The 23947-nt window shown below is 40.0% G+C and overlaps 3 protein-coding genes and 3 non-coding genes across 6 annotated transcripts in view; 1 reads left to right on the top strand and 5 right to left on the bottom strand.

Annotated features, from left to right (window-relative positions):
- The window catches only part of LOC103370808 (protein Niban-like), an 18313-nt gene extending 17281 nt beyond the window's left edge, over nucleotides 1–1032 (top strand). Inside the window, exon 15 of the mRNA XM_008299968.1 lies at nucleotides 3–1032. Within this exon, the coding sequence (XP_008298190.1) occupies nucleotides 3–781 (779 nt within the window). The 3' untranslated portion in view covers nucleotides 782–1032. The remainder of the gene's footprint in view (nucleotides 1–2) is intronic.
- Nucleotides 1033–2474: 1442 nt separating this feature from the next.
- LOC103370802 (kinesin-associated protein 3) lies at nucleotides 2475–15676 on the bottom strand. The gene is made up of 20 exons (XM_008299962.1): nucleotides 15515–15676; nucleotides 14220–14351; nucleotides 13672–13829; nucleotides 13188–13249; nucleotides 12738–12879; nucleotides 11522–11621; nucleotides 11312–11436; nucleotides 11080–11178; nucleotides 10406–10584; nucleotides 9569–9731; nucleotides 8727–8827; nucleotides 8529–8637; nucleotides 8276–8388; nucleotides 7932–8097; nucleotides 7401–7526; nucleotides 6459–6557; nucleotides 6210–6295; nucleotides 5937–6093; nucleotides 5328–5412; nucleotides 2475–5006 (listed from the first exon to the last, which is right to left on the bottom strand). Exons 1-20 carry the CDS (start codon nucleotides 15541–15543, stop codon nucleotides 4904–4906), a joined length of 2334 nt encoding a protein of 777 aa, XP_008298184.1. The 5' UTR covers nucleotides 15544–15676; the 3' UTR covers nucleotides 2475–4903.
- Nucleotides 15677–18508: 2832 nt separating this feature from the next.
- LOC103370803 (phosducin-like) lies at nucleotides 18509–20232 on the bottom strand. The gene is made up of 5 exons (XM_008299963.1): nucleotides 20184–20232; nucleotides 19825–19961; nucleotides 19476–19695; nucleotides 19277–19389; nucleotides 18509–18697 (listed from the first exon to the last, which is right to left on the bottom strand). The coding sequence occupies exons 1-5, from the start codon at nucleotides 20230–20232 to the stop codon at nucleotides 18509–18511; spliced, it is 708 nt and encodes a 235-aa protein (XP_008298185.1).
- A 3021-nt stretch (nucleotides 20233–23253) lies between these two features.
- On the bottom strand, nucleotides 23254–23324 carry trnag-gcc (transfer RNA glycine (anticodon GCC)). The gene has a single exon. It is a non-coding gene; the product is annotated as a tRNA-Gly (tRNA).
- Nucleotides 23325–23464: 140 nt separating this feature from the next.
- On the bottom strand, nucleotides 23465–23536 carry trnad-guc (transfer RNA aspartic acid (anticodon GUC)). Its single transcript has one exon. It is a non-coding gene; the product is annotated as a tRNA-Asp (tRNA).
- A 325-nt stretch (nucleotides 23537–23861) lies between these two features.
- trnad-guc (transfer RNA aspartic acid (anticodon GUC)) lies at nucleotides 23862–23933 on the bottom strand. Its single transcript has one exon. It is a non-coding gene; the product is annotated as a tRNA-Asp (tRNA).
- Nucleotides 23934–23947: the final 14 nt, after the last annotated feature.

Here is a 23947-nt window from a genome sequence, read left to right as displayed (position 1 = left end):
AGACTCTCCTGATCCACCTCCTCAGGTCTCATCCACAGACGTCCAAGCTGGATGTGATGAATCTGCAGTACCTGAAAATCCCCCTACGTCTGACGTCTCAACCTCAGATCAAATATCAGAGGAGCCTCCGTCCATCCAGGATCCTTCCCCATCACCTCAACCTGGTGCAGACAGTGAACTGAAAATCAGCCTTGGCTCTCTAACGGAGGCGATTGGTTGCAGCTCCACAGAGTCTCCAGTTCAGCAGATGAAGCCACAGCAGACCACAGATCGAGCCATTTACCTGAGAGGAGAAATTAAAGACAACTGGGAGGTGGAGAGGGTGAAGGAGAAACAGAAGGAGGCAGGAGAGAAAGAGGGAGATGAGATAACCACAGAGGAGAAAGAAGAGGTGACGGAGTGTGAAGGAGGCGAGCCTGACGATGACGGCTGCAGTTCCTCTGGATCACCAGCAGAGAGCGCCACTGTCTCAACCACAGAGCATGAAGGGAGGCTGAATGAGGAGGAGACGGGCAGCGAGGTCAAGAGTGAGACCAGGAGAAAAGATGAGGGGGAAGGAGATCAAGAAGAAGAGGAGAAGGTGAAGGAGGAAGTCCCACAAAGCTCTCAGCCAATAGAGTCGCAGCCAGAAAGTGCTGCTGAGCTGCCATTGGACAGTGTGGCTGCCATCAGAGAACTTGTGACTGAGATCACTGAGGTGGAGACGTTAGTCAGCCCTTGTCCAGCAGAAGCATCACCCTCTGACATCAGTGACAGCATGACAACCGCACATCATGACTGAAGAATCTTATTTTAAAATTAAACAAAAAACACACGATAGGATTTTATTATCTGGTACAGAAACAGAGGGGAACACAGAATGAGAGTTGTACTTATGTCATTTTAAGGAAGGCAAAATTTAAGTTTTTTTTCCATTCTGCAGATTTTTTTTTCTTTTATAAAAACCTAAAACTCTTTTTTTAAACTTTAGCTGTTTATATATGCATCTTTCTTAATCAACACTGAAGTGACCCAATAAAGATGTTCAACTAATCCTGTTTTTAAAGTTTTTTTTAAAAAAATTTACAAACTGTAACACCACACTGAAAACTAATGCAGCAAACGTAAGACCAAACTAGAAGTGTTACGATACGTGTATTCATCCCAAACTGTTCAGTATGGGGGCGACCATTCGTTAGTTCATTACGCCCCATGATCCTATTTATGTCTAAGTAATGTCACTCCAGGACCCGAACTTCTAGATGGAGTTCCAGCCAGAACATCTTGGCTTTAGCAGCTGTAGCATATCAGCAGGATGAGCCTTGAAAACTTCCTACACCGCAAGAAGCTGCGACGTCTGTCACACTGTAGAGGTCAATGATCCGCCACCGTGTGGCGCTCACACTGAACATCAACACAAAGCCCCGACTTGGTCTGACAATAACAATCAAGTTCATTCAAACAAGATCTGCTTGTTGACAAAAGTAAGCAATTTTTAAAGCTGAAACTGCACTGCTGGCTGTGCTTAATTATCAATACTACTTATCTGAATGGCCTTTTTTTTATTTTTATTTGAAAGTGATCAATTAAGAGTGTTTCCTTACTGACAGTGTGCAGCATCTGAGTGCCTGACATTATGATTAGTCCGACTCATCTGATGTAGATTTCAGGTATAAACTTGTGATTTCCACCACACATTTCACACCGTTTCCTCCCTTCCTGTCCACTGTCTGCATGTTGCTGTTTTCAAAATCCCCCTGCAGCTTGCTCCTGGCCAGGTAGTGGGGCTTTTAAAAGAGTAAGGTTACGGGCCACAAAAATAGAAAGTTAAGCTGAAAGATTCTAAAATGCTCCACTGAGCTGAGAGGACCGAGTGATTTGGTGATAAATCTTCAAGTCAGTATGATCAACCCCACTGACATCACAGGGGCCAATGCAAGCCTTTACAAATGAGGATATATAGATTACTGCAAGTTTAAACAATCCCATGTGGCAAGACAGTATGATAGTAAGAGTTACCTTGTTCACATTGGTGCATGAACAAGTGGACAACTCAGGGCACATTCCTGTAGAACCACGGCTTTACAGCTGGTCGTGGCAACGCACAACGAAACATCATAAACTCACAAAAGCAGTAAGACCACATCTTATGATTTTTAGGATGTCTTTATGACTGTTGAACCTCTCTGTTTAAGAAGGGATTCTTTGTTATTCACTCTTCTCATGCTTTAAAGTCGTTCTTCATGTCAGATGTTCTTTTTCTGTGTAAGCCCAGACATGGCTAGCGGGAAATTCTGTCCATGACACAGGCTGCTATGTTTTATTTTCCTAAATATATCTGAATATTTTCTGTGAACCAAAGCTAAATACACAAAAAAATAAAATAAAATAAAGAAGTCCCTAAAAGTTACAGCAAAGATTCTGCATTAAATGGAAACCAACCTGCGTTAAAGGAGCCCGTAACGTCCAGGATGATCTAACATTAAGAGTCACAATAAATGTTGCTTCTTTTTTTTAATGAAGAACCTGAGGATGAAAGACAGTGACAGAGATGGAGAGTATCTATACTCCAGTACTTACTTCTGTTTACAGTGTCTTGTTACAGAGCAATAAAATCAGTCATTAAAAAGAAAACCCACAGTAATATATGTATAGAATAACTTATGATAAAAAAACAATAAAACCTAACATGCAATGAATTTTAACTATATGTACAAATATGCCTGAAAGTCATACAGTATGTAACGAGTTGCCAGTGTCCTGCAAACACACCACCACTTCATATGTAGTTCAGTCAATGGCACAATATATTTTAACATTTTTGTGACTTATTTGTTAAGCTGATATACATCGCTATAATTCATGTTCATACATTCAGACGTGAAGCTGCTCCGTCGTCCAGCAGAAAGTGTCATTCTCAAGGTTGCTCCCTTCACCAAAGCAGGACTGATATTTACATTGGTGAGCATCTAGTCATACTCATTAGTGCAGTTTTTTTTTTTCAAGTTTTGTTTGTTAGCGTACTAATATTGTGGTAATAACTCTGCACAGCTGTGAGAACACACTTGTACAGGACACTGGCAAGACTGTAGATATCCAACAACATGACATCACACCAGTAGCAATGACGTAAAAGTAGAGCAAGCCATTATAATGCAATGAAGTTTTAGTCAAATTCAGCTGTGTCAGAAATTTGGTGTTGCGCAATTTCAACAGCAAACTCTGCAGTTTTTACTCCGTTGTGTTGTGATTGCTGTTTGTGAGCTTCCGCGTCATTTATTTGATAAGACACGACATTGAAATTCACCTCCAGTTCCAAGCACGTCCCTGGATTTGGAGGCTGAAGGAGCACTGAAGTGAGGATTGTGTTCATTTGGCTGCTGAGTTGAAATATTAAACTTCCTCGGGAATGGCTTAATCCACCTTTAAGATGACAGTAACAAAATCCTTCCATCTCCAAGGCCCCAGTCTCCTAAAGTCACTGCTGTTAAAACAGAAACATTGTGAGAGGTGATGTGATGCAGAGTAGCCTCACTGTACTGACCTTTCCTACAACCTGCACACAGCAACGGCAAACTTGTGGCATTATAACTGTGTCATACTGCACAAGAGATCATTCAAAGTTCTCTCTACCTCCAGCTATGTTTGTGCCGTTTCCATGGAGGTGCAGGACTTTATGTTGCAGCTAAAATGAGCCCACAGTGAGTTAAAAGGTGACAGAAGTTTAAAAACACACACAAACTCCCTGGAGTTCAACATGTAGAGTTTAGATGAAGTCTTCTTACTTAAACAGCCACGAGGCGACTGAAAGCAGAGCCACTGAGGATTTTGGATGTTTTTACAAATTCAGCCCAAACAGAAAATCACAGCTTCCTCTCTTTCTCTGTAAGAGGCTTAGAGCCAGTTCATTCAAGGAGGTTAGTTTCCCTGATCTCCTCCTGTACAAATGAAGAAGAGGCAGATGCACTCTGGAGTCCTGTCCAGTACTGTGTCGGATCATTTCTGACAAGGCAAACTGCTAAATCTGACGTGACAACTGGATGGTCTCTTTCTATGGACCCTGTGTTGCATAATGGGACTGATGCAGTATCAGGGCTGCAAAACATTTTGTTATGCTATTTATCTTTTCTTTTGTTTCTGTAATACTGCTGTGGTTTGAGATCTGTAACATAGAAAGTGTGCTGAATGAATGAGCAGAGCTTCAAGTTAGAACCAACGTCTCTTAGACCACTTTCACACCAGGTTTTAAAATGTAAACTTAAAGGCCACCATCCTACTTTCTGACATGCATGGAGACAACAGTGGCAGAGACGTATGGCAAAGACTGAGTGGAGAATGAGCACCTATAAGGCTGCAAAACAGGAGGAGCCAAGCCTACAGCCAGAAGCAGGTAAAGCTTCTTGATCTGTTTCTGGGTTAACCTGCCAGTGTGAAAGCACCTTGAACTGTAACAACAATGGGCCCATTTTACAGTGACACATACATCGTAGTGCATGTTAATTAAATGACAGTGTTGGAGGTACAGACTGGTGGATCTCAGTCCCTCAAACAATGGAGTGGAATGTTTTTTCTTTAGTGGATTCGAAGAGGTACGTAGAAAAAAATAGGCAAAACCAGCATAACATTGTCTGAAATGTCACATGAGTTTACATTCTTTAAAATATTTGCGGACTATAAAAAGACTGGGGCAAGGAGACAGTGGTGAATGAATGAATGAAATGGCTAAATGACTGCATGGTACTGCAGCTTATTCAAGTTTAAAATCTGCAGCGTTCGTGTGTCAGTTCTTATCTGTTTTTTTATATCAGCATCTGTCTGATTAACTACAACAATTCAGTTTTAATAATGGGAGTGGAGCGGTGAAATAACATGGACATGCAGGATGGTGGAGAGGAACAGATCTAAGAAGACAGGATGTGTGTGTCTATGAGTACTGATAGAAGGGCTGCTCATCGGGTCTGAAGCCGTAGGCGGTGGCCGGCCGTCCAGGTGATGAGCTGGTCTGGTCGAAGACATCGCCTGTATCTCTGGAGAGGAGAGCGAAAAATAGGCTTAAGTTTTACCATGTTGAACCAAAATTGAGACTCAAATAGGCAGAACAGCGGTTTTTGTATTGTATTAGAAGAGCTGGAGGCCTTGGTAGCCCGTAAATAGGGGTAAGAATGAATTAATCTGCCAAACGAACGAACAAAACAATGAATGGCAGTTTGCTCTATACAACAGATAGATAATCTACCAATGAGACTATGTCATTTTCTGAATAGTTGGTGTTTGGAAAACAATATTTATTCTGGTAACACTTGATGAATTGTGTAAAATAGCCCATATTCTGCCGTTTGTTATCTCACCCTGCGTGGTGCGAGTCTCCATTCTGAGGCTGCAGATCACCGAAGAAATCTGGGCTGACTGAGCCGTCTGCTGGAGTTATTCCATCTAGAGATACAAATACATGAGAGTAAACAACACTACAAACGAACAAACAAGGTTTTCGGTGTTGCATATTGTCCTAAAACAGTCTTTTCAAGATGTTACTGTAAGAGAGGTTTTATTATCACTCAGTCTGTACGTCCCCTCAACACGGTAGCTTCAACTCAGCAGTCTCATGAGAAAAAAAAGTCAATGAACAGACACAAAAAGCTGCAGTAACAACAAACTAACAAATAAAAACATGCTTCCGAGTTGTATATTTTCCTTATAGACAACTGGGTTGTAGTTTCTCCACTGGTGTGGAAGAGATGCACAGACACTAACATGTCACTATCAGGGAGGATTTTAAATGAATTATGCTGAAAAATGTGTAGAAATTCTGAACGCAGCATCACAATCTGTAGCTACTGTGACTGAAACTAACTAAAAATCCTCAGTCATCTGGAATAGAAGATAAAATGACCCGAGAGGCTCGTCACCTTTTGCAGCGTATGTCATGCTACAAGCCCGGTCCAGGGTTTTGTATGTACCTGCACTGTAGAACAGATCAGTCCTGTCGTTGTCGTTGTCATAGAGATATGGTTCAGAGTCATCAGCTTGGCGACTCTCCACCATCTCCAGCCACTGGTTGTTATGGAAACGGAACTTCTCTGACTGAATCTTCCTCCCCCACTCCTCATCGTACTCCTGGAAGATCAACAAAATCAATTAAAGAACAGCTCACAGACAAAAACAAGAAGGTGTGGCACTATACCTCAGTGTTAAAAAAAACTACATGTATTGCCGATCTGTGGTTAACTTACAGCGATAATATCGAGGGTGTTGTCACACACTTTTCTAATCTCAGCATTCTTGTCGTGCATCAGATCTATCAGGTAGGCTGGAGCCTCTGTAGAGGAGGTTAAAGAAAACCACAGAAATCCTCAGACAGCAGAGCACGATTGTACAGTCTCTGAAACCTGCCTGACTTCAACTTAAACATCTGCTGACAGTCTACGGAAAGGAGGAATTTTTCAGTTTGGTGCAGACAGAGTGAACTGTGGGAAGGATACGGGTGTCTTTGATGATGACGTCTCGTGTAGCCTGATGAAACACCATCTGGTAGAAGACGTAGACAATCTGACACACAAACTCATCGTCCTCCTGCTGGGCTACAGTCAGCAACAGAAACAGATGAGAAAAGGTTTTAATTCTGAGGAAAATTCAGAGTGTGTAATTGAATACTGTTAGGGATGGGTATCAGTAAGGTCCTACGAGTCTTAAAGATGCTGCTTATCGATCCAGCACCAGTACTCTGATCTGTACTTTCTTATTCTTTTTTAAAAGAAGTAATGAAACTAATTTAGAATAAAATTAACATTGCATTATTTTCTCTCTTTGTTAAACTTCCTCTCTTCATTCTTCACTTTGAAGTCAAAGATTGACAGCTGGACTTTTTCTTTGACAGTATTTTTATAGGTTTATTAAGAAAACAGACCACATCTACCACTAACATCAACACTCAGGAAGAAAAATTAGAAAAATAAAGCAAGAAAGAGATTTTCCACAGCCCTAGAATCACTACATCTACACTGATCTGATCTGGCCAGTGGTAACTTTTAATCATCAACCAATGTTCATATGATTTATCTCTTTTATTGATCTCTCGGCTGCTATCATACAGAACAATACCGTGGTAGTGACCAATGAACGATTAGCTAGAATTTCAAAGAGTGTGTCAGCATTGACTCTAGTAAAGTGAAACTACACTTCTGAAAATGTACAAAGCGAAAACGCATAAAGAGAGTTGGAGAGATAAAACATGCTCGACAACATTTATGTAGCAATAATGAAAAAAATTCTAAGTCTAAAATTCTCCAGTACCGACAGCAGAGCCAATAACGTCTGAGCTTATTGATCCTCCAGCATTGATTAATTTGACACCAGTTTTCGATACCCATCTCTAAATAGTGTATATCTTAATAAAACCATGTGTGTGTGTGTGTGTTTGTTACCATTCAGTAGCTCAATAAGAGCAGGAATAATGCCAGATTTAGCCAACATGGCGGCGCAGGCGTCATCCATAGAAACTGTTCCGATCATTATCACCACCTCCAGGATGAGGTCGTCCTCTGCTGAGCCTGAAACACACACACACAGATCTTGGTCATCTCACAGCTCGATTGAGAATTCCTTCTTGAGTGAACACAAAGCAGCTAAAATCACTGTCACAGTCTTCTGCATTTTAAATACTTTTGTAGGTACATTCTGCTGGCTGACACCACCAAAAACTATTGTTACCCACATCTCTGTACTGGTGCAGGTATTTTGAAGAGAAAAGGGCTGTGAGCCAATCAGAGTTCACTGAATTTTAGTGACATGACGCAGTGTGTTTTGGTTGGCCGGCCTATTTGTTTGTCCTGCACTTCTGTGCTGTACTCCCTTTTCCTGTGCGGTTGATGTCTGTCCTTTCACTCTATCATAAGAGATAAGATAATGATGCGGTTAAGTAAATTGTGAAGATGGCCGTTAAATCTGATCAGCACCTGGTTTGAGTCTGTCTTTGAGGTAAGGCACCAGGTTATACTCCTTCAGCACCAGCTCCCAGTCCAGGTCAGGGATGGTGAGGTTGGCCAGAGTCCCCAGACACTCCAGAACCCATTCCTCCTCTTCCTCTGCACGGATCTCTGCTGCCAGGTCTCCCACGTAGTCCTGACAGAGGAGCGAATTCACATCATGAGACACAATCATTTCTCAGTAAATAACTGCACCCTAATACTGCTGGCAGCAATATATGTCTAAAACCTCATCATAGAGTCAATTGTTAGTAGAAATTCTATATATTTTTTTGGAGAGTGGCACTGTTGTTGTATTTTGTATATACACTCACTATGAACAGTGGTTTGGTTGGTCCGTCGTGTTGTGAGATGTTTCTGATCATCTTCATGAGAAGGCAGTCTTTCATCTTCAGAGCTCTCTTCATGAGCATCTTCAGTCCGTTTCCTACAGAAGGAAACAAACAAACACGAAAGAAATAGTAGTTTTCTAAGAATCACAGATCACACAGAACCCAGACTTCATTAGGGCCACATCACCACCACTGACAGCTACTGAAAAATCTACTTGTCCAAACAGTGAAATACCTTCACACATGAGTTGCGCATTCCTCTTGTTTGCAGCCAGGTTGATGCAGATGGAGATGAGCTCTGCTTCGATTTCCTCTTCATTGTGCTCATACAGCATGTGCATCAGCTAAACACAGACACGCAAACAATATTACCTCAGGCTTCAGAATGATCAGTTAGTACAGATGTTAATCAGTTCAGTGGGCGTTATTTCACCTGAGGTATGCAGTCAGTGTAAACAAACATGCCCTTGAAACGATCATCGATGCTGATGTGATAGAGGATGCGCATGGCGACCTGCCGGTTGCTCTCATCGCCTGCATGACAACAAATATACAGATCAGGATCACACCCAGATAGTCACAGATTAGAGCATCTCAAAAAATTAGAATATTGTAATACTAAAAAACAAAAAGCTTAATATTTTCCATCAGTTATTGAAGAAAGTGACAACTAATATACTCTTGACTCACTACACATCAAGTGAAATATTTCGGACTTTTTTGTTTTCATTTTGATGAATCTGGCTTATAGCTGATGACAATCAGAAATCCAGTGTCTTTAACACTTTTAAACGTTATTTTTGCTTATCTGAGATGCATCTGTACTCGTCAACAAACGACAACTATGGACAATATAAGCTAGAGACAATAACAACATCATCTTGCAGTGTTATGTAAATCAACAACACACTGATCAAAAAAGATTTTAGGTGTATCTTAATTCAGGGGCTGCAGCCTTTGAATAAACAGTTGAAGACTGAATGTGTCACAGAAACACATACAGGTTGTCCCATTTCAAAGGCACATTCAAATGCTGCAGAGAAATACAAACTTTCTTTTTACAGGGCTGCATAGGATTCGTACATTGGAGCCTTATTGTGCATCCTATCCCGAGATTTATCGATTCATTGCAGTGATGAAATAGAGGACTTCCCAGATGAAAGAGCACCTGTACTGAGTTCCAACTCAGTTGAACTAACGATACAAATGTTAAGAATGTGTCCTGTGTTCAGAGCAGACTGTACCGTATGTTACTATGTTCGTTTGTATTCTTACCCAACATCGCAGTCAGTTTAGGCAACAGCCCGACTTCCACCATCTTGCCCCTGAGCCCAGAGTCAAAGGAGAGGTTGAGGAGCAGCCGCAGAGTCAAGTTTAACAAGTCTTCATGGTCGCAAGGAACTAAACGAGCCAGTCGCTCCACAGTGTCCACCTCAGCCTGCAAATCACATCAAACTAGTGAGACTGAAACTCGGCAGAAAGACACAAAACAGCATTGATATAATCAGAAAAAAAAAAAAAACTGAGAGCAACACAAAAAATAATGACAAAAAGACTGTCATTGAACATTCCAATACTAGAGCTCAAACGCATTTCTTTTCACTGTTCCATTAATGAAGTCTGAGATGTTTTCAATGTCAGGTGTATTGTCTACATTAAGGAGACTGATGCTACTGGAGCAGAATGTTTCAGTCTAGTTTAAGGTAGCACAGGCTTTCATCTTTGCCTTTCTCTCCTGTCTCTTGTTGCGCCAACATCAGCAGCAGAGGGAGGATTAATGATGCCACAGGGGTTTTAGCTTGTTTACCGAACAAGGTTTGCACCTTTATGAACACTGGAGTCAAGGTCTTTAAGAAACCATTAATTAGCCCAAGACTGTAGGACTCAACCTAAAGTTATTCGAATGGATTTAAAGCCTACACATATCAACAGCCAGAATAAGCTTGATTAGTCAATTTGTAGACTCACTGCTTGCTCACTTTTGATAATTACTTGACGTCGCTTCGTCTCATTGAAAATAAGTGCACAAAACAATATTTGAGGTTTTTCCTCCATCACTTCTCACACCAGTAATCGGGTCGAGCAGGATGAACTCCCGTCTCTTCCACTCACCATGTCATTCTTGTTCTCCAGGAAGATGGACAGTTTTTTTAAGAATGAAACCACCAGAACCAGCAGCTCCTCGTCATCCCGTTCGAGAACTTTGACCAGCAGGCCAACAATGTTCTTATTCCTCATCTTCAGCTCCGTCCTCGTGTCCTCGGCGAGGTTCAGCAAGAGGTAAAGAGACACTGAGCGACAGTGAAAGGGTGAGAGAGAGGGATGAACTTAGAGATAATACATACAGTCTGTTATATCTGGTAGCTTTGCTCAACTCATTATTTGGTTACAATTAAAACAAATGCTAATTCTCATAAATACTGATAGTGAGCAGGACTATTGCTCGGGGGAAACAACATTATAAAGTAATGCTGCTTTCACACTGCTGGAGATAATGTGGTAAGTATTGTGGGAAAATTAAAAAAAACGCAAATTTATAAAATACAAATTGTTGGGATGTAAGAGCAGCATTTTATTTTGATCTTATTTAGTTTTAAATGATAAATTCACATCACAGCAATGAACGATGTCAGATCTGGTGTTAGTGTTACAGGGCTGCCACAAAGGACGATGTTTAGATCAATATTTCATGAAGAATTACACAGCGATGCTGAAGAAAAGCATTTGTTACTATGAATTGAAGCGTTTTATAGTAAAATAAAAAAAAAGCAGAAAACGTTGCCTACCTCTGAGCAGCTGCTCCTGCTTAGCAAGAAGCCCGTGGTATTTTCTCGTAGCCTTGTCCTGGTCTCTTCTAAGAGAGCCATTCTCTGGTGCGGATTCACGTACACAAGAGAGCATTAAGGAACACATACACACAAAATAAATCAGTTAAACTATACATCAGGAAGCCACAAATAAACTAACAGCGCAAACAGAAGAAGCTTTACTTCTTGTACTCAGAAAAATAAAGGATATAAGCCTTGTTCTTCTTGCGTAGCTCCTCACGCCACACGTCGTGTCTCTTCAGCTCATGCTCCACCACACTCATACACAACGCACCTATTTTGTAATGACTGACCACTCCGTGAAACTGAGAGAAACTGGAGGAAAAGATGAAAAAAGTATGAAGCACAACAGTGAGACATACTGAAGGGATGTGTACCACTGCATGTGTGTGTGTTTTACCTGGAGAAGCAGAAGAAGATGTAAATGATGATGGTAGCCAGCTCCACGCTCTGCTTCCAGTCCTCCCTCAGGACTCTGGCCAGAGCACCTAAAGCTGCCTCTATACATACAGACACACGGGCAGGTTTTATATGAGCAACATGACCTGAGTGCAGCAGCTGTGTGTAAAAACCAGAACTTGTACTTGGGAAGCAGGACAATGCCAAAATTTTAAAACATGAAAGTCATTGTTTCTCTTTGGCACCATAAATGCGGTCGGTGTAGGAGATAATAGACAATAATGTGGGGAGCAAATGCAGGAGCAGCAAGTCCATTGCAACATGAGGACAGAAATACAATATTAATGTCCACATTTTAAACACAATGAATGTTAGAAAAACTGAGCCACTCAGGTTGGAAACAGCATCACCTACACCAAAATAATCCTTACCAACAAAAAATCCTGCAGAGAAGACAATGAAAATAGACTCTTTGTTTGACATAAATTAAATGGGGGCAAAATGTAGCACTTGTTCAGCTACTGAGTGATTTAAGTATACATGTAGGTCAGAGTTTTCTCTACTGTTATAAGAAAGTGTTTGAGTAGTGTCTGAGTCAAATGATTTTTAACAAAATGATGCTGAGAGTCCTCTACTGCTTTTGAAAGAATTAGTATGTTATCCTGAATATAAGCAAGGGTTTTCTTATATTTGGTGACTAGACAACTGCATAGTCAGATATATTTTCTCAACTGAGAGAAGTCCAGTTACAGTCTTTCACAAGGAGTGTTGCATTGTGGGTAGTTAGCAGTCTTGACATTGCAAGGCTAACAAATCTTATGAATTGCATTTAGAGTTAATCAGCCCTAAGAGTGTTTGGTCAGTCTGATTTAACCTGCATGACTTTCAAAAGTGTCTCCCAGTATGAAGAAAACTAATTTATAAAGAAAAAAAATGTGATCAAAGAGTCTCCCAGTGTCTTTACTGCAGAAATGAAGCAAGAAGAAACTCCAAAGAAGTCAAATCAAACAGCAAAGAACTGAAGCTGAGCTCAAACGTACAGTCTGGAAACTGCTGACCGTCAGAGGAAAATGTTAATGTAGACAGCAGGGGTGAGAAAAGCTTTAAGTCAAATGACATCAAATAATCTCAGGAGACGCACACATGCATCATCGAAGCTATTAAGAAACCTGAGAAAACCTCAGTTAACCACTAGTGTTGGCAGGATGAAAGTGTACCGTTGTGCAGCAGCTCCTCCAGGTTGTCAGGGTTGCGGGCGAGCTGCAGAATGAGAGCAGCGCCTCTGATCTTCTCTGGGATGCCTTCATAGAGCAGCTCAACGTACTCATCCACTCTGGTTATACTGGCTTCTTCGTTTAACTACACAGACACACACACAGTCACTGACTAATATAATACCATCACACGACTCCAGGAAGATCTCAATTTTGCTCTTTTACAAGCTATACTGTTGGTTTGTTTTAACAGAAATAAAGAAACGGGAAATCTTTCACAGTAACACATTTCCACAACTTCAGGTTGTGCTCATGATGATCAGGTGGGGAAGAACAGTTTTGTCTTCTCACAAACACAAGTTTAACAATTGCATAAAATTGTACAGTAATAAAAGAAAACAGGACAAATGCTGAATACTGTGTGAGAGCAAACTGAGAGGAGTGACTTGTTACCTCCATTCCTTCAAATGGCGTCAGCTCTCTGGGCTTCACTGTTCTTTTCTCTTTCTTTTCCACTAGTGAGGAAAACACACAAAGTCAAAAATAAAAACAAGACAGCACTTCCTTCCAAACATGAAGCCCTGATGAAATATTAGTATGGTTTATAATTGTATTAGATGTGGTGTGTTCAGTGTACTGGTCCTTCTTTGCCTTTATGTTACAATATTTCTGACATGTTTACAGCTTACGTAGGAATGTTTAGTTTGTTCCCTCCATGACATGATGCTTTGTGACAGTGACAAATAAAAAAATAAAAAAATAAATGGTACAATGTTTAGTTAACTTACATACATTTGTATGAGCAAAGCTGACAATGTGGTCTGAGTGTGCTGCCAGAGTAAATGTGTGAAATAAAGTCAAAGTTAGCCAATATCTAATATCTGATGGGGACAATTTGGACTTCACAGCAAGGGTGCAATGTTACAATAAAACCAACCTTTTCCTTCCACTGGAGATGACTTCCTGTTCTGCAGGTAGTAGAGGAGCTGCTCCACCTGAGGCAAACGGGATGGAGGGATGAGTTTACACTCCTCCACCACCTTCTTGGCCAAAGCTCCCACATCTGTACTCGGAGAAAGACTTTTCACACGAATGCTGGAGGGAGAAAGAAAAGACAAAGAGACAGTTGAAGACCAGCTGACTTTATACATTTTCACAGATACCTGCAACAGGTTTCAGGACCACAGCAAAACCTAAAATGAAGCTGGAAAACTAGCCTGTTATTTACATCAAATAGCATGACACTAATCCAGACAACTTCAGCAATGACATGTTGGATATGGTTACCTATAGATACTAGTTTACATAGATGAGACGGACACAGTGTTGATTTCACTGATTTTCACTTTGATTCATCCTAAATAAAACTAATCCAATCAACATAAGGCTGCATTTCAAGCAAAAAAGAAGAACCGATAGAACAAATACCAAAATATAGGGGATAAAGAATGGGACTATGATGTAGAACATAAAGAGAAGACTCACATTTTTTGTCCCTCTTTGCGTTCGCCCAGCATATGACCTCCACTCTCTCCCAGAATGGATGCCTCCACCTCATAGTGGACCACCAGGGCCTTCTCGGTCGGGTGGACATCCAAACTACCCGCAGTCACTTTGCTTTAGGTTTTTTTAAAAAGCAAACAAAAAAACAAACAAACATTAAATAACAACTAATTGTTGTTTTATGACCTACTGAACTCATTTGAACTCATGCTAGATACATATAAAATAAGCCAAGCATTGGGTTTAACTAACTAACCAGTTCATTACATGATAATAATGCTTTAAATGTTGATAAAGGAAATAAGTTGCTGTAACTGCCATGTCAGCAACAACTAACCCAACTAACATTGATCCATCCACCATAACAATAACAGTAAGATACAGCAAGACACACCCAGACATTCATACAATGGCTGTACTGAGGCTAAAACAGAACACATGCCTCGAAAAGGATAAATAATTAAAAAGAATAGTTTAGCTCAACATGTAAACCACCAGACAGTAAATTCATCCATATAGCTGTTTACTAGCTAACTAGGCAGTTTGTCTGGCACCGTTTACAGTAGCTTCCTAGCTAGGTTAGCTGTAACCTAGATTCCCGGCCCCCTTCATTAACCTAAAACCACACTCCGTTTGAAAATGTGCTGTTTTAGTGGCGACGTGTTAACCGGCAGAAATGTAAGGCTGGTGGGAAAGCAAAACTAGTCTTTAATGATTTTAGGCGCATTTTTTGTGAATTCCGCGGCGTAGAAATTCATAATTCACAGCTTGACACCTTGTGCTGATTGCCACAGAAATGCTACCTACACTGCATAAGCTAGGTAGCGGCGCTAATAAAACCGCTGCGATGGAGAGACAGGACTGTATAAAATGGGACTTTTTCTTAAGTCTATGTTTTATCTGTGAATTACACGTATGCCGAATACACTGTTGGGTTAGAGTGGCGAACAACAGCAGTTAAATGATCTTACATATGGTGCACACGTCTTCTGGCAAGCATGCAATAATAAAATGTCTAAAACTTGACTGGTGGTTTGTGTGAGCGTCTCTCTAAGCAACCGAACGACACACCTCGGGGCTAGCTAACAGGGAGGTATACTAATGAAAAAGACTCTTTAGTCCCACCAGGTGCTTGTTACAGCTGACAGAGAGGTATAGATATTATATAATACCTATATTGATGTGCTAGAGACATTAGCTGGCTGATAAGAATGCTATTTATCCCTAAATATACCGACCTCAGGTAACGTTACAATCATAGCTTTGCTGCGACTCACCGTTTGAGGTAGCGCGCATCATCCTGCATCTTCCTCAAATTTAAGGTTTCAAAATTTAAATTAACTGAATAGCCTGATCACATTTGAAGGATCCCCCCAATTACGAACATATACACCGGTGGCTAACTGCTAGCAACAACAAGCATTGGCAACAAGAGTGAGGACTTTAAACATGTAGTCTGGTTTTTCTCCCCGGGCTGAGACTTTCAGGCACGGTTTCCTCTCCTGCTGCGCACCAGAAACCTCCGGTAAAAACACTGACATAAGTTTCGAAAATTAACTATAGCGCCGCATAATACTTTCATATTCACAAATCAACATCGTGCAAAACAGAAAGTAACTAAACTATTGTCCTTTCAGCAGAGATGGGGTTGACAAGCTGCCTGAGAGGCTAAACTCTGGGACACCGTCCCACTTTATTATACTGTCAAGCAGCGTTTAATATCCTGTATCAGCCCAACTGGAAGTGCTTGGTTGAGAATGTATGTCTGCATTGTTCTACTGAGCTGACATATAGCTTTAAAGTTAATCAATATGTCGTTATCTTGCTTCTGTCTCGATCACCTGTCAAATGGACACAAATGAGCTTAAGGGCCTTGCTTCACTGGTTATTGCTACTGTAATAATTTCCATCATAGATTTGTTTGACAGAGGACCTGTACTGGAAATTTAACACAAAATTTAAGTATTGTTTGTTGGCTTTTTTTTTTAAGTAAGATTTATATTTATATAGACATAAACTTCTGTATATTTGTAATACAACTTTATCATTAAATATTTTTTGTAAACATTAGCCAACCAGCATTTTTTAATTTGTGCTCCAATCCCTTTTATCCAACAATGTAAGATTTAGCAAGTTTTATTCCAAAAGTAGATCATTTTCAAAACAAACTATGATGCAATGAAATTACAACAGATGTTTGATGTTCTTTATGCTAATGTTTAGTCGCTTCAATGCAGGATCAGATCCAATGGGTGACCTGGGGTGGTGTAAACAGCAGTAAACATTACAAAAATTGCTGTTTTATTCCTGTGTATAAACTAGCATTAGGCTCATTCCATCTCAAATCATTGTTAGTTTATTTATTTTTTACAGTTTCATGAGTTCTCTGATTTGCATTAAGTTTTTGAGGCATAAAATATGGATTTTTCTCAATATTTTTGTAAGTTTTTTATTTTTCTTTTTTTTAAAAAAACCGTTCAACCTACTTTCAGCATATTGTTTTTGCACACTGAAATTTCAGGCTATATTAGATTTTTTTTTGAAAAATCCAAAACTTTTAAGGATAAAATCAAATGCTTCTCAAAATATAACAAAGAAAACAATTGTATATGATAAAGTATTCTTCTGTTTTGTCTTAATATCGACATGAAAATACCCGGTTTAGAAAACCTCACTAGATGCATTATTTGGTTTTTAATGTGTGCTGACAGATGAGACTTTTCTTCTCATACACTAACTTACTTCCATAGACTTGTTTTTTCAAATGTCTGTACATGCATTGCACAATATATTGCCACATAAATACATCCTACAGTAGCCTGTATGATGTTAAATAGAGAGACACAGACAGAGAGCACTGAGATAAAGACATTTTATTGAAGAGCTATGATTTAACTGCCAAGCAGTTAGGGGTGTAAAGATTCACCGATAGGAACCGGAAACCAATTTTAATTTTAACGATATGAATACATCGATCGGCGGGCCTCTGGATCAATTTGTATCTACTGTAGAGCGGTCGATGTCCGGTTGTAAAGTTATGAATCGATTGATTGGAGCTCTGCTACTAAATATGGCCGCTCCAGTCTCGTGAGACTCCTGCTGTAACGTATTATGAGCGTGTTTGTAAAGATAAAGATAGTACATAAAGAAAACCTCGCCGAAAAACGTAAACATCAATCGTTAATAAAGTCTGTATCCATGTCAACATCATCTATAGACAGCAAAACGAAACGTGCTGACCAAAATAAAAAACACATATTTTTCAAGTTCGGTGAGAGGATTCGAAACTATGCAGTCCAGCGGCAAAACTACGAGTTCGGTGTTCTACGCATTGGGCCACCGATCAGCTCAATTAGGATCCCTTTTCATTCCTATAGATACTTCCATTCTGTCAGGTGTTTAACACCTGGTGGTTATTCAGGAAACACGCCCAGATCAACTGCTGATAGTCACAACTTGACACAGACACACGCTGCCTGTTTAATTACACATTAAAACAAATTATTGTCTCACCAAGAAAAAAACCCACAACACAAAAGCTTGTTGTGTGTTAGTCTGTGCATTCAGTGTCAGAGATCCAGAGCAGAACTTGAAGCTTTACTCGGGTTTGTTCACTGAAACACACAGCAGCCTCCCACCAGAACAACACGAAGCAGAACATTAGTTTGGTTTGATAAAATGCATCAGGACAAAATGAGGTCATGTTGAATGTTTTCAGTTTTCAAAGTTTATGGATTGCAATATACTGAAGGGCTTCCTGTTAATATTTTCTCATATTTAATACAGCAACAGTCTGTCTTGTCTGTGTGTATTCGAAAAATAAACACAATGACATTTTTTTGCCTTGCCCCTTTTTTTTTATTTTTTTCACCACACAAATAGATTCAAGCTGCATCGAATCGCATTGTAATGTATTAAAATGTCTCGTTAGTGAATCGTATTGTAATCCATGTATCTAGATTCGTATCGGATCGCCTCTTACGGTAGAGATGCACAACCCTACAAGCAGTATTTCAGCAGACTTCTTCACACGCTGTGGTTTACACCTAACTGCTTCTAATTACAATCAGCATTCAGTGTGTGCTGCTGGATGTTTACTATTGTTAGCGTTGATCTGGGCAGTGTGTATGCTTTCTTTACTTGTGTGCATGTGTCCACTTCTTTCCCTGATTCCTTTATTTAGCTCTCCTTTAAATCTTTCCTGTCAAATCCCCTCCTACTGTTCCTCTGATTTTACCCACTCCTGTTACCCATTTTCTCCCCTTCTCCATTTATTCCACATCCCCTCCCTCTTCCTCATCATCAGCACATGCTGTGAACTCCTTTTCAGGTAAGAGGCCATATTCGTTGAGAAACGCCTCCACATCTGTTGCAAAGAAATCCTCATTGAGGTGTTTGGTAACAGACAGGAAATTACCCAGCAACTCCCCGGCCTTGTACACCAGCAGGGCAGGAAGAACCTGGAAGGACAGTAACAAGAATTTAATTTCATTTAGGAACTAAATGAACATCATAATTTAAAAAAAAAACAAAAAAACAGGGTCTAAATGAAATGCAGAGGGGTTCATTTTAAAAGGTCCACGATCTTTTGAAGACAAGTTTTTAGGGTTGGCAGTTGGTGGTAAAACATAGACACAACTTATGTAGGACTTCATTCCTCAATTAAGAAGTGTTTTCCTGCCACTGCAGGCTGTATCGATGAGCAATAAGCCAACAGGAGATGTTTTAGCGAGCATACAAGCTGTAGAAAACCAGCAAAGAAGAACACATCATTTATTATTTTGTTTATTATTTACAGATTATAAATTCAGCAAGAAAAAGTTGACTTTTGGAAAAAGAACTAAACTACAAGAAAAAGACTTGTTACTGCTTTAGTTCCACAGTTCCTGCAGTGTTGCTCAGTGCCACATAAAAACTTCTACAATAGAATAGACTAGAATAGAACTTTATTGATCCCTTTGGTGGAAACCTCAGGGAAATTGTTAGTTGCATTGCTTTTACCTTACAGTTTTTGTTTTTGTTTTAAACACAATACGGACCTCAGCAGAGAAGCGTTCAGCAGCGCCTGTTGCCACGGCATCAATACGACAAAATTTGACATTGGTGTACTCCAAAGCCAGGCAGTCCAGACATGAGTTCAACTGCTCGCAACCTGAAAAAGGACAGATTGTTGGATCAACAATTAGAACGCACTGCAGTTGTAACTGGATGGATCCATAAGTTAAGACTGAGACTAACCTTTGACACCATGCTGGTAGATGTGGACCACCACTAGGGTCATACGATGTTCCTTCTCTATCACTTCCAGGAAGGCTTCTCCGCTTTCAAGCTCATAGACTGATTCAAATGTGGGACCAAAGCTCAGGCGCTCGTGCATTTCCTGCATACACTGTTTTCTGTAGCGTTTCAGGCAACGTTCATCCTCCTCTTGGATCAGTTCGTACTCCTGAGCACTCATCTATGGACGAGCAAATACATGTTACTGCTTCAGTTTTTAGCCACAGTGCATTCATTGGCTGTTTGTGTGCATTTCTGTGTGAGTGGTGTGGTTTCCTGTGTGTGAGGTTCTGTTTGTGCTTCCATCCACCTTTCTGTTGAGTCTCTCCCTGTCGTCCTCTCGAGGACTGGACATTTGTCTGAGCAGCTCTCTCTTATTCTGAGGGACAGTCTGATCCACACTGTCCAACTTAAACCTTCGCCAGTCATTAATTACACCTTTGGGACCTGGAGACACACAAAGAAAATCCCGCAAAAACAACTTCATGAAGATGTACTTAAATAATAACATACAGTGGAAACAACGATAAATTCAGTAAAGAAGATGAACAACAAATATATTGACACTTCAGTGACAATTTTGATTGACACGTCATCAATTTGGAGACAGAATAATTTTCTTTCCTTCCAGCTAATAATTCGTTGTGTCTGTCTGATCATGTCTCTAACCTGTGTGATTGGCAGGCAGCTCCTCTTCTTCCTGGGTGGAAGCAGACATCCTACCAGCAGCCTGTAATACACAGAAAACACGGACTGGGACACTTGGCCAGGTCCATACAGAAAGAAGGTATGTTGTCTGCTGGAGGCCATGTTGAAAGTTAATCTCAACTCCAACTCTTAAAGATTTAAATTATGCCTCTTTTGAATAGCATTTATATATACCGGGCTTACTTGATACATATCAATGACATTTTATTCAGCACAAGTTGTTCACATGGTTCTAAACCTATTTATTTATTGCCTTGTCTTCTATTTACATACTACTGTGAGTGGCTGAAGTGCGCCCCCCGATTCGACCAATTGGATATTACCTAATACATAAAGCATATTTCCTTCTGCTCAATATACACGGTCACATCTAAGTTACCTAACAATGTAAAAGTAGTCTGGGGTTGCTAGTTTCTGGTAATGGAGGGACACTGTTAATGTTAGTCATTTCTGATGTTTTTACCTCGTCAACACCCAGAAGCTATATACAAACGCACTCAGCATATTGCTGGGCAGGGTAGGCTTATGCTAAAGTTGGCTGTTTCACCTGCCTTTCTGTTGTAATGTAGATAAAGTTACTGCCCTGAAACTGCTCACTCTGGAGATGGGAATTTCGAAATTTTTATAAAAGTTTCTATAAAGATATAATTTAATAGTTTCACAGCACAGGAGGTACCCGCCATCACACTAATCCATCCCAAAGCGCCTTTGACATCATGCCAGCACTTCATTACCTTTGTAGCCACATTGTTGCTTCTTTAGTAACTGAGTGATGTCGGTGGGACTTCACTACTTTTTTACTTGATCGTATTCTCCTATACACCTGTCCTACAGATGTGCACATGATTTTATACCATCTTCCATTTTAGGAGCATGATGCATTTGTCATTTAAGATTCTCCTTATACCTTAATGGTAGAAAAAAGCAGCTGAACCAATAAGTCTAAAAAGGACAGCAACCAAATCCTGCCATTTTTGTCTGATGAGCTTGATACTGATGATATTCTGAGTATGATATTGAGCTGGTCCTGACTTTGTGTTTCAGCACTTATTTAATGTGGACACAACATGGGCGTGAAAAAATACTCTCAAGGGTGAATGAATGGCCGAAAGAATGAGCAAAGTATTATTTCTGATTCAGCTTAAGGGACGAACAGCAATACTGAACACTGACATCCAAATCTAAATATGTTCAGCATTTGTGTGTGTTGAAAACACTGCTGTCAGAAACACTTACTGTGAACCAGGCTGAAGTTTACTTATCAGATTATGCACAGATTACCATGAGTCTGACATGCACACATGCTTAGGACATCTTATCTATGTGCGTGTGTGATGTGACATAATTTGCTAGCTAAACCTATAATTCTGTTTATCTTGTTGTAACCCAGACACATTTTACGCTATTGTTGTGATCCTGAAAATATAAGATGAACTTTTAGTAACAGACTCAACTTTCAGAAAGGAATGTGATGAAACGTGTTCCTTTACACACAATTCTTTTTCCTCGGTAGAAGCTGACAAAATGAAGTATTAATGCAATAATTAATTCATAAAGAAAGAGCAGAACAGAAATTATGATGCTGCAGTTACATACAGATTGCGCACTAATGCTGTGAGTATCAAGGAACCCACTTATTAGGAAAACACTTCTCGCTGCAGACACCAGTAAAGGCCACATTGAAAGCTGTTATGCTGATACAGCTGAGCTGTCGGTGACAACACAGGCCTAATTGAAACTACGTCAGTCATTAAACTGATAAAGCCCATTAATCTGAGGCAGCTAATGCCTTTGTGTAATCAAAGTGATCCTTTTTTTGGCTGGTATTAATGAACCTAAATGCAGTTGAGAAAATGTACTCTCACCCTCAAGTGCAATGCTTTCGACCATGACAGAACATGACTTGAAAAGTATCTGAGTAAATACCTTTTGTACGTGATATTATGAAACAATTTGATAAAAACAATGATCTGGCAAGCATGAATGAACGGATGTACGTATATTGGTCTACTTGTGCCGCAAAGAAAAAAATATACAATCCTGAGAAACTGGACAACTGTATATTGTAACAGCTCATATACATTGAAGATGTTTGAATGTAAACTTGTTGAAAACTTATCACATCTGCTAAACAATGGCTCGCATAAACCAAACTCAGTCTGTGTCAAAAGCACTTCAGTGTGGCAGAAATATTCCTGTAGCTCCAGAAATCACTGTTTTGTGATGCAAGAAAATACTGCACAAGTATCAGCAGTTCTTACCTTTGTGTCTTTAGTGGGAACGGATGTCAGTCAGTTTTAAGGCTGATCAGTCGGCTGTTTTATCTATGTGTCTTCTGTCGATCTAGGCAATCACTGAGGAGTGCATCCACATAGAGAACTGGCAGGAGACGGGAACACAAGTTTAGACATGGGTGGGGAGGGAGATGAGGGAATAAGCTTTATCTACACTGTCATCTTCATCATCACTGTAAGTGTAATGTGATGTTGTCTAATATGATTAGGTGTAAAGCCAGGCTGAGCGTTATGGATTGATGACAGCAGAGTAGAACCAAGAAGGACATATTTTCAAATCAGTTCTAAGCGCTGGCTTAGAAAATAAATCATACTTAACTATACTGGTCTGATACTTCCACAACTTTTAAAGTGTAACAAAAAAAAAACATTGACAAATGATGAAATATTGTTGAAATAACATATGTTGAAAATTATTCAGCCAGTTTGTTAAATTTGGGGATTTTAACTGTCATTCTTTACTTTTAGTCACTTTTCTGTGGTAAAAGCCTTCCCTAAATCATTTCACATGAAACGTTTTTCTGAGCCTTCCACTGAAAGTACTATAGCAATAGTAAAATGACAATAGTATTTAGCTTCAGAACAAATGTGAAAAAGAAAGTTTAACTACAATTCTAACTAAGTTTTAATTCAACTTGGGATCCGTTGGAAGTAATGAACTTCTGAACCGAATGACTAGCATGAGCCGTTTCTCCCTAAATAAATAACCACCACCCCCTGCCCAAAAAAAGGAACGTTGCATTGGCCGGGAATCGAACCCGGGCCTCCCGCGTGGCAGGCGAGAATTCTACCACTGAACCACCAATGCTTAGTTACTATAATAAGGAATACCAATCAGACCCTCCTTGTGCCGTTTTTGATCGTTAATCATGCATATTTTTTTCTTTCAGATTAGCTGTTAAGGCCATACAAGCAAAAGACCTACTTCTACACATGAAAAAGTATGACCTCCCCGTCGGGGAATCGAACCCCGGTCTCCCGCGTGACAGGCGGGGATACTCACCACTATACTAACGAGGAGAAGACAAGACGCTGCTCTGACACATACGTGTAAATTTGTGTCCAACACAACACATACATTATGAACTATTCATTAAAATGGGCTCAATACCATTTCATTTGCTATGAGAAAACACAACTCACCAAGTTTTTTTTTTGTTTTTTTTTTAACATGCCTGACTGAAATATTTAAATTTCAGACTCAACATTATAAACCCCAGCTCTTACAGACACTACCTTGAGACGTGTGTGGATGAAAAGAAATGTGCAAATTTGTTCAATGACAAAAAAAAGTAGGAAAACAACATCCAGAAGACATGTTGGGTTGGAAAAAAACAAAAGAGACCTCCCCGTCGGGGAATCGAACCCCGGTCTCCCGCGTGACAGGCGGGGATACTCACCACTATACTAACGAGGAATGGTCATGTGTGC

The sequence above is a fragment of the Stegastes partitus genome, unplaced genomic scaffold, assembly GCF_000690725.1.
Source record: "Stegastes partitus isolate 25-593 unplaced genomic scaffold, Stegastes_partitus-1.0.2 Scaffold1483, whole genome shotgun sequence".
Classification (NCBI taxonomy): domain Eukaryota; kingdom Metazoa; phylum Chordata; class Actinopteri; family Pomacentridae; genus Stegastes; species Stegastes partitus.
Note: the sequence above shows the minus strand (reverse complement) of the source record. Positions and strands in the feature narration are given on the sequence as shown.